Source organism: Scomber scombrus, chromosome 9 (assembly GCF_963691925.1).
Source record: "Scomber scombrus chromosome 9, fScoSco1.1, whole genome shotgun sequence".
Taxonomy (NCBI): domain Eukaryota; kingdom Metazoa; phylum Chordata; class Actinopteri; order Scombriformes; family Scombridae; genus Scomber; species Scomber scombrus.
This window is the reverse complement of record NC_084978.1, coordinates 21,261,726-21,276,254: the sequence shown is the minus strand read 5'-3', so window position 1 is coordinate 21,276,254 and position 14,529 is coordinate 21,261,726. Positions and strand designations below refer to the sequence as shown.

Here is a 14,529-nt window from a genome sequence, read left to right as displayed (position 1 = left end):
AGATTTATATTTATACTTTATATGTAGAAAATAAATATATTGTACATCTCATAAATAGGATCACCCATATGTACACCTCAGCTGCTTGCATTTTTAATAATGTTCCTGACACTCTGAACATTACAAGTCACCATCCTTTTTAAAAAAAACCATCACTTATTCTTTACAACCACAGTCAGAGAAGTGCTTTTGTCCCGAGCTTAATCACTTGTTTTGCATGCAATTCCTACACGACTGCTCGATATTTTATTTAAAAGTGATGAGTGTGATCATTAGACTCATTAAGTGATTACACAGGAGACCAAGTGAGCCCGCAGCTGGGACTGGGGATGTGCAGTAAGTGCTCTTTCATCTATCCCACATTCATCATAGAGATCTGATCCCCTTCTTTTCATCTCTGATTTTGAAGACGACTTCATATAAGTCCAGCTCCGCTTGTTTGCTCTCTAACTCAACAGACATTTGTCCTAGAAACTCTTCAGTACCTGACTATCTCAATCTATCACTCAACACGCATGTACCATGTAGTTTTTGTGTATCTGACCCTTCCTCTTCTTTCTCTGTATGTGGAATGTGTCTCCTCTATTACATTACCATGACCGTCTGCAGTGCTTTCCATCATTCGGAGCCCCTAAAAGTCTCTCGGTGGTCTCCTTGGCAACCATTCCTTTTTTTTTTCCACCAGCATAGTGCTACTCAAAACCGCCAAGGGCCATGACTCCATCTGTCATCATGTGTCATTTGGTATCCACGCATTTACCTCTAAAAAAAAAAGTGGTTATTGAGAAAACATGGCACCTGATTTGATCGCCCACAACAGCTGGGCAGTCATTCGGGCCTGAGGAGTCCGGCCCCCTCTCTCCATGTCCACAGTGGTTTTACAGGATAACTTTCTTCTCCTCTCTGAAGTCCACTGCAGAGGCAATGAAGCGACAACCAGGAACATGCACAATGTTTATATCAGTGCTTTACGTGCTTGGTAGTGAGCCAAGGCGCAAACACAGTGACCTCATTGGGAGTTGAGGGTAAACAGTTCTGAACCCGGTCCCAAATATCCACAAACTTCTTTTCCTCTTTTTTCTTTTGTTTTCTTTTATTTCCTTGTCTTGTCTTGTCTTTTCTCTCTTTCCCTCCACATGGAACCAGTTCTCCAAGTGTAAGCACTGGTCACCTGTACTGGAAAAGGTCCCTGTATGCCTGAGGGATCTTTTCAATCTCCACTGGCCTGGGTAAGAAGTGGGTGAGTTTCTGATGTTTTTTAGTCCTGCTGCCCTCCCTGGGCGAGCCGTCCTTGTTTAAGGCCACGTAGTAGAAGCGTCCCGTGTCTGTGTGCTTGTACAGAGTTGAAGCGTAGGTGTTGTACCAGTTCTCCTCAAACTGCTCCCTGAAAACGCATTCTGCTGTCAGCTTCTTCTGCAGGAGAGAAAAACAACATATTAGTCATGCGCTGAAGTCCTGCTCACACGGCACCCGCTGAGAAAATATGAGAGAAATTTGGAACAGCAAAAAGATTAAAGAGGCTAAGATTGAGATGGATCATCCACTCTTCCTGATATACAAGCGTGTGTATGTTATTAACTACTTTGGACTGCACTTGAAAGCTGAAATGAACCAATAGAAACTGATTTAGGCAGGTGCTCATTATGACAGAAGAGGGGAAGTCATTACAAGCGGCTTTTCACTCCTCAGACCCGTTAACCTCTCGCTGTGCACAGAGAATAGTTTCCTTCCCTGCGATGCAACATGAACATCTAGCAGGCGTATAATCTTCCCTCGCTCTCTCACCTTATTACACATACACACACACACACAGGGCAGCTCTCACAGCCTCGGCCTTCTCTGACAGCGCAGCATGAGCGATGGCTGCAGGTTCAGCAGGTGAGAGTGTGCTGGCTGAGTTAGTGTGTGAGAACAATAAGAGGCGTCATGGTTGGAGCTGCTTTCCCTGCCAAGACCAGTCAGTCATGCAGACCCTCTGCTGAAACGCCTGCTGTTGGTTTTGCTCTGCGAGAGGCCCGAACCTCAGGAGTGTCTTCTGGGTATCCCCCATGAGGACCAAGAGCCAAATATGAGCCCCGTTTGAGAGTGAGGTGCGTAGTACAGAGATGTGACTCAGATCCCAAACAGTCACTGTTCTCCGTCCTGGACACTCTTTCCCTTTTTGTTTTTAGGCTTTTTTTTCTTTTTGGCTAAATGTTCATGATCAGTCAATATCTGCCTTTAACACATTTTGGAGTTTAGGCAAATGTTTGTGTAAGAGTCTCAGTTTTTATTCCAGCAGCAATTTTGTTGATAGGCTGTCAGGCTCTGCTTGGCTGCGGCTGTGTGGTGAAGCTGTTGTCTATAAACACAACCCTGAGGGCACATGACTGGGCCAGCTCCATCCTATTACACACACACACACACACACACACACACACACACACACACACACACACACACACACACACACACACACACACACACACACACACACACACACACACAAAATCCTCATCGGATCAAAAGCTTGTTGAGGTCTGGTGTCTGGTGGTTGTGGGACGGAAGCACCCTTCTACCTGTTACCCAGTTTCGCTGGCGGGTAGTTCCTCCCCCCTCTTTCTCCACCTCCTGGCCTCTCAGATTCAGACAGACGTGTCTACATTGCTCCTTCTGTCAGTCAGGTGACTCAGTCAGGTGTGCAATTACCCCCTCCCCCCCAATCACTGCATCCCACCCTCACCCGCCTCCTCCCCCAGGGTCAAAGCTTCAGGATGCCAGACTCTGATAGCAAGCAGTAACTATATCTGCACTTTCAACATAATGACCGTGCTTAAAAGTAGCCTCTGTTCGAAATGTTCAGAGTCAGGGGTTGGCGGTGGCGGTGGGGGGGTTTGAGCCCTGAGAGGCCCTCAGGTAATGCCCTGGGACACCTGATACATGTAACCCTCACATATTTCCCCCTCATTGTCTTTATCTCTTTCCTCTCCTCTCTCTGTTTCCAGATACCAGCCCAATGTGAGACAAAACAAAAAGATTCTTTAGGAGCTACATTTACTGTGAAACATGTACACATTTCCTCTATCTAACACCGCAGTTCAAAGTCCAGCTGTGTCCAGAGATGTAATAACAGTGCACTTTCAAAGTCACTCCAAACGTTCCTGTCCCTGCTTTGGAAAAATATGTAAATATTTCTGCATATCTCAGAGCTAAATAAGGAGTTTGGTTTGCTTTCTAAAGCAGTGGTTCCCAAAGTGGGTTGTAAATACGGGCCAAGGCTGAAGTGAGATTTTTCACATCATTGCTCATCTACTGTGTGTGTTTGATTTGATTTTTTTCAAAATCAACATTTTACCACAAAATTGTTTACATTAACTATGTCTTGTGTTTAGTTTTCGAACAAATCAAGGCTAAATAAGTAAGCAATAAATATCAAAATATCACCATATTAAAATCTCTGTTTAAAGTACCAATCTCTGAGATCTGTTTCGTTCTCTCTGGTGGCACCTATGGCGATAAGCGGGAATTGCGGGTGTGTTTTCTGGACCGAACTTCATATCCAAATAGTGTTGCTTGTTGTGATTTTTCCCTGGAATGTCGCCACCAACACCCAGTTCGTAGTACTGCAAATGCACAGACTTTAATCAGTGGGCCATAGACTCAATCATCATGGTGTTACCTCATTCATCGACAGATAGTGGCTTAACAGACATTCATTCAGATGAAAATCTTCGAGATTATTACTTTAATATGTGACTCACTGTTGCTGGTTGTCATAGTAACACAACACGCTCTTCCCGCTCTGGAGTTTTGCAGGAGCTCAGCTGTCAGAAAAAAGTGAGCGCCAGGGCAGTGATACAGAGATTTGAGAAGTTAAACTGAGCACAAAGAAATGCTGAAACATCTCAGCTCTCACCACAGCGACGACTGAATCTGAGCCAACCAACGAAACTACTTAACGGACAGGTTTTGGCTGCTCGTGAAAGATGGATATTCATCATTGCCTGTGCACAGTCACTGTGGTTTTACACGTTCCCAAATTCATAATAGTATTATCTGGCTCTCTGATCGCTAGTATACATGAAAACAAGACAAGAGACGTCCTGTAGTGGAGTCAGACCTGCAGGTTGTTCTCTCTCTTCATATCAACAGCCACTCACATGTCGCAGTAAAGTGCCTGCAACCGTTTTGGGGGTTTTGCTTGTTTGTTTTTCCTTGTAGATCTTAAATATGAGCTCATTTTAATTGAAGTAGAAGAATTGAAGTAATATTATTTGTCTTCACAGTCTGCACAGCACCTGTTAACTTTTATTCTGAGTGGTTGAGAATTAACCTTAATTATTTAACTTAATAGCCTAATATGATATAATGTAATAATATAATATATTTTGAAATTGTTAAAACAGTTAAGCTTCTGCGTACATAAAGTAGTATGTAAGTTAAGTGGCTTGGGGTGCCGTGACAAAAAATTCCTTTGATGGGTCTAAAAAAGTCAGTAACTATTGTTCTAAAGCTGCAAACAAGTGTATGGTGGATCTTGGAGCTTTTCCTTTAATCCCATCACACGGAGAACAATTATACAGATCTATTTTCTCTTTTCTTTGCTACTGCAGTGTTGTTTTTGGTCTAAAACTCCACGCCGTTAAGTGGATCTGCTGTTTTTATTAATTTATCGGGTCACCATGCTTGAAGGAAAGCAGCAGGAGAGGGAGATATGAGACGGAGAATGTGAGACTCTGTAGGAGAAACACGCTTGTTTTGTCTTACTGTGGGTTTTCCCATCTGCCACGTACGGGAACCTTGATAACAAATTGAATCCAATGATGACTACTCTCTCTCTCTCTGCTCCTTTTTTTGAGAACTCAATACTGAACAGTAAAAAAAAGAATAATATTCTCTGAGAATGGCTTGAAAATGGTGTGTTCTGCAAAACAAATCAGATGTATGAAGTGCCAGGCTTGTTGTGAATGAGACCCTGGGCTGCACAGAAGGCGGGGTTGTAAATGAAAAGGAGGGGTTTGACTCACCGACCCAAAGAGCTCTCCTTTCTCATTCATGCCGAGGTAGAGTCCAGCGTCCACCCCCCTGATGCTGACCAGACCAACTGCCAGACTGATGAACTCCAGGATACCTGAGGTCAAACACACAAACTGGTCAGGGAAGCCCCACAAACACAGTGTAAACCCCTCTGGAGGAAACAGCAGCACAGCTGTTACTGGCCTCCATTTATCTGACAGCAGACCAGTCAATCTGTACATTGGTCAACTGGTTTTGGGAGTGAATGCTTTATTTTTGTTTGTGTTCCTGCTGATTCTGTACTGTCAGTTGTTCATTGTCATATTGTGTCCAACTTTTGGTATTATTTTTCACTGTTTTATTTCTATAAGTTCATATATAGCCCAGCATCCTCTTCCTATGCCTTGCTACATTTGAAAATAATGCTTTAAGGCCATTTAATAACTTCATTTGTTACTGATTACAACAGAGAGGAACATAACCGCACAAGTGAAAGATTTCTTTGATCATAATGGATTGTGGTGTCTATAAATGTGTTGATCCTGTTTTTGGGGCTGCCCACACTGGCTGCTTATACTTATGAACAGTGGGTAAGATGTTTAGAGGACTGCTGACTCACAGGAAGTCAAAGTAAAATGAACATGTACTTCAAAGGCCGGGAACCAACCGGTAAAATTAAAAGCCATTGGCTGTTGTGATGCAGAGGTTAGTCAGAGACGATCCAGCTGGCAGAGGCCAGCTTACAGCCACCTGGTCCCCATCTCCTCGACCTCATCCGATGCCAGAGAATGACAGAGAACATCCCTCTAATTTTTGGGGGGTGAAGACTGTGTTTCATATCCCTCTAATCAAAGCCATGTCTTCCTTGCAGCTCTGACAAAGACCTTGCATTTTAAAGCTAAGTGAAGCCAGAAACAAACACGCGGACCACCCATCCCTGTAAACCGGCTTGTTTTGGCTGAAGACTGAACATTAAACCTTCCCTGAATTCCGCAGTGGTCATGCTTTAATTTAGAGTTATTCTGCTCTTTCCGCAGTGAGCGAGGCGGCCTGCACCTGTGAGATGACTGCATGGATATGAGGCGCTAGACATGTGCGTATCTGCCCTCTGACCTCATTTGTTTATCGTTCTCTCGCGAGCCGCACCTCGCTCCATTTACATTAACGGTACAAATCTCCAGAGCCGCGAGCGCGCACGCGCACGCCTGTGCCGGCCAGGTTGTTTATCTGTGACCGCGAGACTTGCACACGCATGCTTGTTTGCGGCTGATGAGAGACACCTGTGCCCCACGCGCAGCGGGGATTGCCAGAGAAAGGCCAGGTGACGGTGACGCACGAGCGAGTATTCACCGGGGATGTGCGGCAGGAAAAAGCCTCTTAATTAAACTCCCCTCAACAGGTTCAGAGTGACAGCATAGGCTACTCCACAGCCTCGTAAATCACCAAAAACGGTAATTAAGTTTTGTAATACTGATAATTGCTTGCTTCAAGATGATAATTATACCAGAGGCCACAGTTCACCCCTCTTTATTCACTTCCTCAGTTATAGTCAATAATTGAGAACGATAGGCTAAAAACTAAAGTCTGGACCTGTTTCTGTCACTTGAGCTATTCATCTCCAATAATTTAGAACAATTATATTATTTCAACTCACGGCATTGAATACATGATAAAGACACACGCTCACCAAATCTGCTGTGGTCCTGTCTTGTCCCATACACAGTCCCATTGGGGAATATCTCCAGCTGAAAGCCGGTCCTGCAGTAGAGCTGCCGCCGCCTCAGGATCCCTTTGAGGTGCCCGAAATCCGTCGGCGACCCCCGCTGCAGCCTCCCTTCAATCTGTCCCAGCCGCTCATTCAACCCCACAGGAGACTCCGGTAAGGGCATATTCCCGAGTGCAGGAAAGCTTTGTAAATCCAAGTCGAGTGCCCCCAGAAAACTCCCGACCTCAGCCATTGTGTGCACAGCTGTCAAATTAAGCGAAGGCATTTAAAATGTAGTCTACGGTGACTCAAGGAGGGGGGGAAAGTTTATACAAGTCCGGTCCATGCACGCACAAAGCGTACCCAGCGCGCCGTGCTCCTCCAAATCAGCGGAGTCCCCTAGTTTATTGATCGTCCTTTGCTATAATCATCAGCTTTGATATCTGTTTATCAGATGGAAAGACTCTATTATATACATACTCCCCACGCATTCTCACATTGGATATTCAAACACAAGCCACGCCTGGCTGGCATCCCTTCTTACGCGCATCAGTTTCCTTATTGAATGTGTACTTTCGATCCAACTTTTACTACCGATGATGCCGCTGTCTGTACGTTTCTGTCACTGCTCTCTTTTAGAAAGCTGTATCTACTCTCAAATCCAAGTCCAGAAGTATCTTCTCATAGCTCCTGCGCTCCTGATTTCGTTCCGAGGCTCTCTGATAAAACCACATAGCCTACCCAGGGGCAGGAAACTCTGGCAACAGTTTGTGGTGCATTAAAATGCGACACAGATGCAGAAGCAAAGACCATCATTGTTAAAACACAAATGGCAGCTGACACAAAGCCGAAAAGCTACATTAATCATAAACTGTAACAACCAATCCACCACAAAGGCAATCCATAATTTATACTGACTGGTTTTTGGTCACACCTCTTCTGGAAACAAAAAAAAAAGAAGGGGAAAAAAAGGAAAACCGCAAAGCATCGTTTCCCAACAAGATTATCACAATAACCTGTGCATAATCTCAGAGCAATCCAACCTCCTGCAAGTGTCAGTGCCAACCACTGCAGTTGGACGTTTTCATGAGAGCATTTTCTCCACCTCCTTGTTGGAAGCAGGTGCTTCCTTGCCCCTCTGCACAACGTTTGCAATGTGCTCCAACAAACCAGCAGTTTAACCACTTGTACTACTGGCAAGGAAGGGGGGGGGGGGTGAAAAAAAATCCAACTTGTGATGACGTGCACTATCAAATCTGACTTGTGCAGAGACTCTGTGGACCCCTGGAGCCATCAGAGAAGTTAAGTGTGTTTTTATAACATAAATCCTCACAATATAAACAGAAAAAAATGGGGTTTGCCAGAATGTTGATTGCTGCCTCTGACTTGCAAAGTTTCTACACACCCACAAGTGTTCAGCTGCTTAGTAATTATGTAAGTACATAAAACAGGAACGTAAGCATCCCATGTGAGAAAAGAAAGAGATGCAGGTACATATTTAACTGCTTTACCGTCATAGTCCAATAAAAAATGTCCTCTCTGAGTCAGCTCCACATTTCCACCTCTTTCTCACCTGAAGCACCTCCACGGATGTCAAAGATTTTGCTGTTTCAGGTGCACAGCGAGCTGTGCCATCATGCACATGAAAGAGAGCCCAGAGTGAGCCATAACAAGAATAATGAATAATAGGTGTAATTTATGATTGAATGGGGATTTTGTATCTCCTCTGTGCACAATGGGGCAACAGGTCCCAACTTGTGGATGCACAGGGGAAAAAAAGAAAAAGGCAGCTGTTTAGTGAAGACTTTACTTCTGTGAGTATCGAAATGAAAACAAACTCCAGGAGTGTTTTAATTAGTTCACTGTTCTTGAGATGTCAGTGACAGCAGGACGGGTGGGAGGGGAGGGCATGATTACATCAATAACACTGTTTAACTATTAGGCATGTTATTTTAGACCTCCTTCGAGCTGTTTTTGGAAACCCCCGTCCTGAGGGGGAGTTCTCACCTCAGAGCTGCTCATCACAAGCAGCAGTTATGCAGAAATGGGGATTTATGACAGTTGCGCGCTTCCACGAATGGTGACAAATAGAATGTTGAAATCACACAAAGCATGTATCATTGCTTTTATGTCACTGTCAGGCTTTGATGAATTTTGTCGCTCCTTGTTTTTGTCTAATTTATCAACTTTTGTGGTGGCAGCGCAATCTATTTTGAAGCAGATGTGACTGGGCTTTGAGAGCTCCTCAGAGTGGGATACAGTATGATTGACCCTCCAAAGCACGCAGACCTTTTTCACTGCTACTAATTATGCCACTATAAATCTTACGGGTGTGTCATGGCTGCATTGAAGTCAGAGGAGGGACAGTGGCTTTCAGCTGGTGTGGGATATGAAAGGTGGTGGGGGTGATGAATGCCCATGGGCCTCCGCTTGATGAATTGGGCAAAGGGGTTGACAAGGAGTCAGGGATGGTCAGGCTTTGTGCGCACAGACACCAGGGCCCTCGCTGCAGAAGAGGATGAAAGGAGGATTCGTCTCAGCTAAAGGGTGGAAGGAGGGAGACTAAAGAAGAGAGAGAGAGAGAGAGATATATAAAAGGAAACACCCCAACACCCTCATCCTTTTTTCTCATGGGCAAGTGCTGAATTTCGTGAAATCAATCTTAATGGCTATTAGGGGTTAGTATAAAAATCTAAAAGGTGGTAAATTTTGAATTTTTTTTTCTTTTTTTTTGGTAGCTATTAGTACTACATCTGTTGCTGGTCAGCCATATTTTATAGTTGACATGGCAGATTTATGGCTACACACACACACACACACACACACACACACACACACACACACACACACACACACACACACACACACACACACACACACACACACACACACACACACACACAATCCAGAGTTAAAATGTTCCCATATGCTGAGAACCTGCGGAGGATATAGAAATGAAGATAATGACCTCAAGTGCATGGTTGCAGCTTTGAAGTTGCTCTCCCATGAGTCACAGAGAGAGTCCAAATTGAAAATGAAGTTACACTCACAGTCTGAATTGGGGGCTAATAAGTGCCTCACCTGTTTATTTGGATTAGACAAAATTCACATGTGTCCTCTTCAGAGGGGTTAGCAACGGTCTGTGTGGACAAATAAAGCCGGGATGTTCAGACAGATATGTGTTTGGTTCGATTATGGAACATGCTTGAGGTGTGTGTCTGTAGTAAAGGACTTGTTTGACATTTTAAGACATTTTCTTATCCATCTTCTTACCAAGAGTTCGATAAGAAGATTAATACCACTTTAACATTTGTACAGTAATTATTAAGACAGACAGCAGCTGGTTAGCTTTGTTTCTGTCATTTCTGGTTAGCTGCTTAGTCTGTTTCATTTGGGTTATGTAACACACTATTTCCTGGACGGGTGCAGTAACTTCCTGGAGACTTGTCATCACTGTTTCAGTCTTTGTGCTAAGCTATAAGCTAAAAGATATGAAAGTGGTATCAATCTTCTCATCTAACTGTTGGCAAGAAGCTGAATAAGCCACATATGGAACTATTTCTTTAAGCGGAGGAATTTACGGATGTGCTGTGATGTTTTTACATATGATCTGTGTAAATTCCTCAACATGATGTTCCAAAAAATGCTATCTTCTGCCTCTGAATGTCTTAAAACAGAGCCCTCCGCCCTCTCACTTCTTTCTCAGTGCTGCACTGGTTGAAGTGGAGCCAGTTGCAGCCTCCCTCTCCTGTGATGGATGCCCAGTTTAGAAGAAGGCCTCCCGCTGCTCCTGATGCCTCACACGTAATCATCAGATCTGGGATCAGGTTCCTCAAAACCCTCTTAACCTCAGCCAAGTGAGGGCATGAAAAAAATGGCTGACTCAATGCCAGTGGCTGTTAGGAATAAGAGCTTGTATCTCATACCACCCGGTGAACAAGGCCACTATATGGGTCAGACCCCTGCATCTCCCGGCTAGCAAAGCAGCACAACAAAGTGAGGACCAAGTGTAGCTACAGAGCGGAGCTCCAAACTCCCAGCGAGAGAGACAGAGAAGAGAAAGGATATCATCTGTTCTTATTTTACCTTTTGTCAAGCAGCATGTGGAAAATGATCTTCACTGTGAGTTATTTGCAGAGCTGGATTCCGTGTTATTTCATTCCCTAGCAGAGACATAACAGAGAGGGTCTCCTCTTTCACGCAGGTGGTCCTTCGGCCTTGTTCAAGGGCGCTGTGTGCACTGGGGCAGGGGTGGGAGGGTACCGTGGGAGGGTGGGGTGGGGGGACAGACAGATGCATGCGAATTTAGGTAATGGTGTAACATTTCAGCGCCTGCTTTCCCTGACCACCCCAAGTAAAGATAGTGTTAATTAATTAGTTTGCTTTGCTTTCAAGCACTAACGAATGGAGCCCCCCAGGTTTTGAGAAGCCACTTGTATGCAAGGAACACAGTCTAAAACCAACATTTGTCATACAAATTACTTGCATATGTTCTTGGGAGAAGAAAAAAGATCCTTGTCATGACAACAGAGATGTCCCGCCACTTTTTTTTCCTTTTTAACTCAACGAGAAAGCTTTAGTAGTACTTTTACAGTTAATTATCTGTAGTCTAAACTTGGCTGACTTGAATATGAAATTGGAATGATAAATGCTATATTTCATAGTGTAAATGTACTAATTATTTATGGTATGTATGGTGTTGAAACATTTTTGTTTCCTCTGATCATTGTTTAAGACATGCATCAATCAATGAGTGGACTTCATAGGGTTAAACAGGCAGTCATGCCAGTTAATGAGTCTCACTACAGTCTCGCATCAGTTTGCTCCGGCTTCATGAATAAAAACTGGATCTGAGTGGTGCTCCACCTGTCCCTGCACACTGATGACTGAGGTGCGGTGTAATAACAGCAATAACAGCTCTGAAGGGCTGCGGTCTGATGTTAGAGCCCAGACTGGAGAGTGTATATGCGTGATCATGATCCTGTCTGATGAGGGAACAGGCCCTCAGAGCGAGACTATTATTCTTACTACAACACAGAGCAGGAATCTACTCTCAAACAGATGTTAGGAGCCCTTTGTAGCGCCTTTGGCACCGAGCCCAACCCTACCTATCTGCACAGCTATTTACATGGCAATCCAGCTGCTCGGTCTCTGTTTTTTTCTTCTGTCTTTCACCCCTCCCATGCTTTTGCTCTCTTACTCTGCCTGTCTCTATACATTTGCATTCCCCCTCTTTCTCTTCCTCCCTCTCTCCCCATTTACTGTTTGAAATCAAATACCCTTTCTCATATAAACTTTGATCAATCAAATGCACTAATTTGTTTAGCTGAGGAGACAGTGACATACTGGTGCAGGTTCAGTTACAGAGAGATGAAAAAGGCCAGGCATCCTGTATCTCAGAATATCTCCATGCTGACACAAACCTTTACCCCACACTTTATATTTAGTCATTCCTCTTCAAAGAAAAGCCAAATATATCCCTGAAATTTCTACCTGCTACGCTGACTTATTGTCCCCTCCAGTCCAAGCAGATGTGGGAGGGAAGGATTTATAATGATAACCGTTCCTGGAATCTGAGTTTATATTTTCTTTCTAACTAATCTTTTGAGATGATATAAAATGCTTTGCATTTTAGCCAGCATGGCCTTTGATTGCTGCACAGTTTAAGTAAAGTCATTTATAAAAGGAGTTGTTTAATTTTATTCAACTCATTTATCAAGTTCGGAGTGCTTAAGAGCAGGAGCCAAATTGTATTTGCCAGAAACAGTGAATTAAGTTTTAAGAACATACTCCTGATAATTAAATGTATTGTCGTTTTCATAATACTTGCTGTTTAGTTACAGTCGCAGTGACTTAAATGATTCAAAACAGAGTTTGGAGTGTTCAAGCTCAGACGATGGATCTGGTCCTCATTAGAAGGAGGCTCAGTGGCAGCGTTATCATAAGATGATAATTAGACAAGCAACCTTCATGTAAATGAAAGGAAATGAAAGTCCGCTGAGGCCCTGAAGCTGGCCGGCTCGTCAGTAGAGGGTGCTGATGTTTCCTCCTTCCAGAGCTCAGCCAACATCTCAGATTGCCTCAGAATCATGCAATGTCACGCTATAACAAATGGAGATTCATTAGTTAATTAAAGTGGGGAGTTCAGAGCAGGGTGACGCAGGTCGTCCCCCCTTTTTTTGCTTTCATTCTTAAACATTCCTCCGTGTCACGATTCAAAGGCAGAGCCGAATCCAACTCACTGACTCTCCTGGCATGTTTGGATCAGTTCTTTTTCAGTTTCTGTAATCAAGGCCGTTTCAGCTTCTGACGTAGTTTTGCTGTTATTCTCCCCTCTGTTGTTGACTCAAGTGAACACTCAGATCTGGTATATTAGTGGAGGTAATTTACTGTCTAGAGTGATTTACAGCTCAGGGTGATTGTGTGGGCCTGTGCATGAGAATGCTTAAAGTTTGTTTACCAAATAGGATTAACAAAAGGCATGTCTTTTGCGTGCTCATTGACATTAAGCAGCTCCTTTACCAGAGACTTTTTAATTGGCTTAAAGTGATTTTTGGCAAATGAGGCAACACCAAACTAACTAATGGGGGCAGTCGGTTCATTGTTGATGATTTGTGTTGGGAGGCAAAAATGGAAAAGAAACCAGAGAAACCTACTGTTTTCATATGAAGTCTTCAACTTCTCCGTCTTTGATGTTATGGGGGCAAATAGTTGTTAGGTTGAGGCAGTCTCTCCGCTGCCAGAAACAAGGCTGGAGGCTGAGACAGGTGCACCGCGTTCATCACATCCTGATGGAGGAGACTGAGAGCCAAGATGTTGTTCTCAACATATTGGAAGTGTTTGTTAACAGATGGAGACATGTGCTGGCAAACGTTACCTCACTTTGTCCAGAAAGCGGGGAGAGAAAAAGGATGGGGTGGAAAACAATAATTCATTTCCAATGGCACGAATGATATCAATATAGATAGGAAGACAAAGATAAGGAAAAAAAGAGTTGTTAATCACGATTAAATTTGAATGTCCAACACAGCAGTTGAAGATAATAGTGTGCACTCTTCTTGTGTTTTAACTGTCAATCTAGTCTGAGAAAAAATGGTCGAGACTTTGTTTATTCCCAGGTTTTGACTATAATATCCAGCTGCAAATTGTGCAAAACCACAAGCAGGTTTAAAGATTTTCCCTCAGGAAATATTTTTTATTCAAAGTCTGTCATACTTTTCAAGCATGTCTTAGTCACATATGTTCCTCTCAGTCCACTCCTATATCTGTGTTTGTATTGCAGCTTTATTTCTCTTGTAAGGTCATGCAGCTACAGCTGGCATCAATATGGCAGGGCTTTTTTATGTCTGAGTCCAGCGCTGGAAAGTTATATTCATAGGGCTAATCAGTTTAAAAGATAATGAAAACAGAGATTGTTTACAGAGATTAGGCCCTTGGAAATGGAGTAATCAGTGCTTTGAAAGGGCACTGACAGCGGTGGGCTGGATTACTGTCTATAGAAACCGAGCAACTAACTCTCCATCTCTAACAAGCTCTTGGAGCTCTGATGTCATCACAGATAGAAGATAGAGTACCTTATCCTCAACTCCTCTCCATTTGCTCCTCTTTGCTGGAATGAAATTACTCAACGTTTAACAGACGGGGCACCTGTCAGCCAGATGTGTTTGAGTAATGAACAAAGTGTAGGATGAAGTAAGCGTTTTGACAAAAATGTCCACAGAAAAATTAATCACAAGCTTAATTTCTTTTCAGCCCCATTGTTTAATATGCTGTATGATGTATGTGGCGAGGGACTGATCTGTTTCAGAGTAGAGATGCTACATCACTAT

At 43.5% G+C, this 14,529-nt stretch overlaps 1 protein-coding gene across 1 annotated transcript; it reads right to left on the bottom strand.

Annotated features, from left to right (window-relative positions):
* Window positions 1-1,167: 1,167 nt before the first annotated feature.
* Window positions 1,168-6,986, bottom strand: fgf16 (fibroblast growth factor 16). Its single transcript, XM_062425909.1, has 3 exons — window positions 6,683-6,986; window positions 5,007-5,110; window positions 1,168-1,413 (listed from the first exon to the last, which is right to left on the bottom strand). Exons 1-3 carry the CDS (start codon window positions 6,984-6,986, stop codon window positions 1,168-1,170), a joined length of 654 nt encoding a protein of 217 aa, XP_062281893.1.
* Between the last annotated feature and the right edge of the window lie 7,543 nt (window positions 6,987-14,529).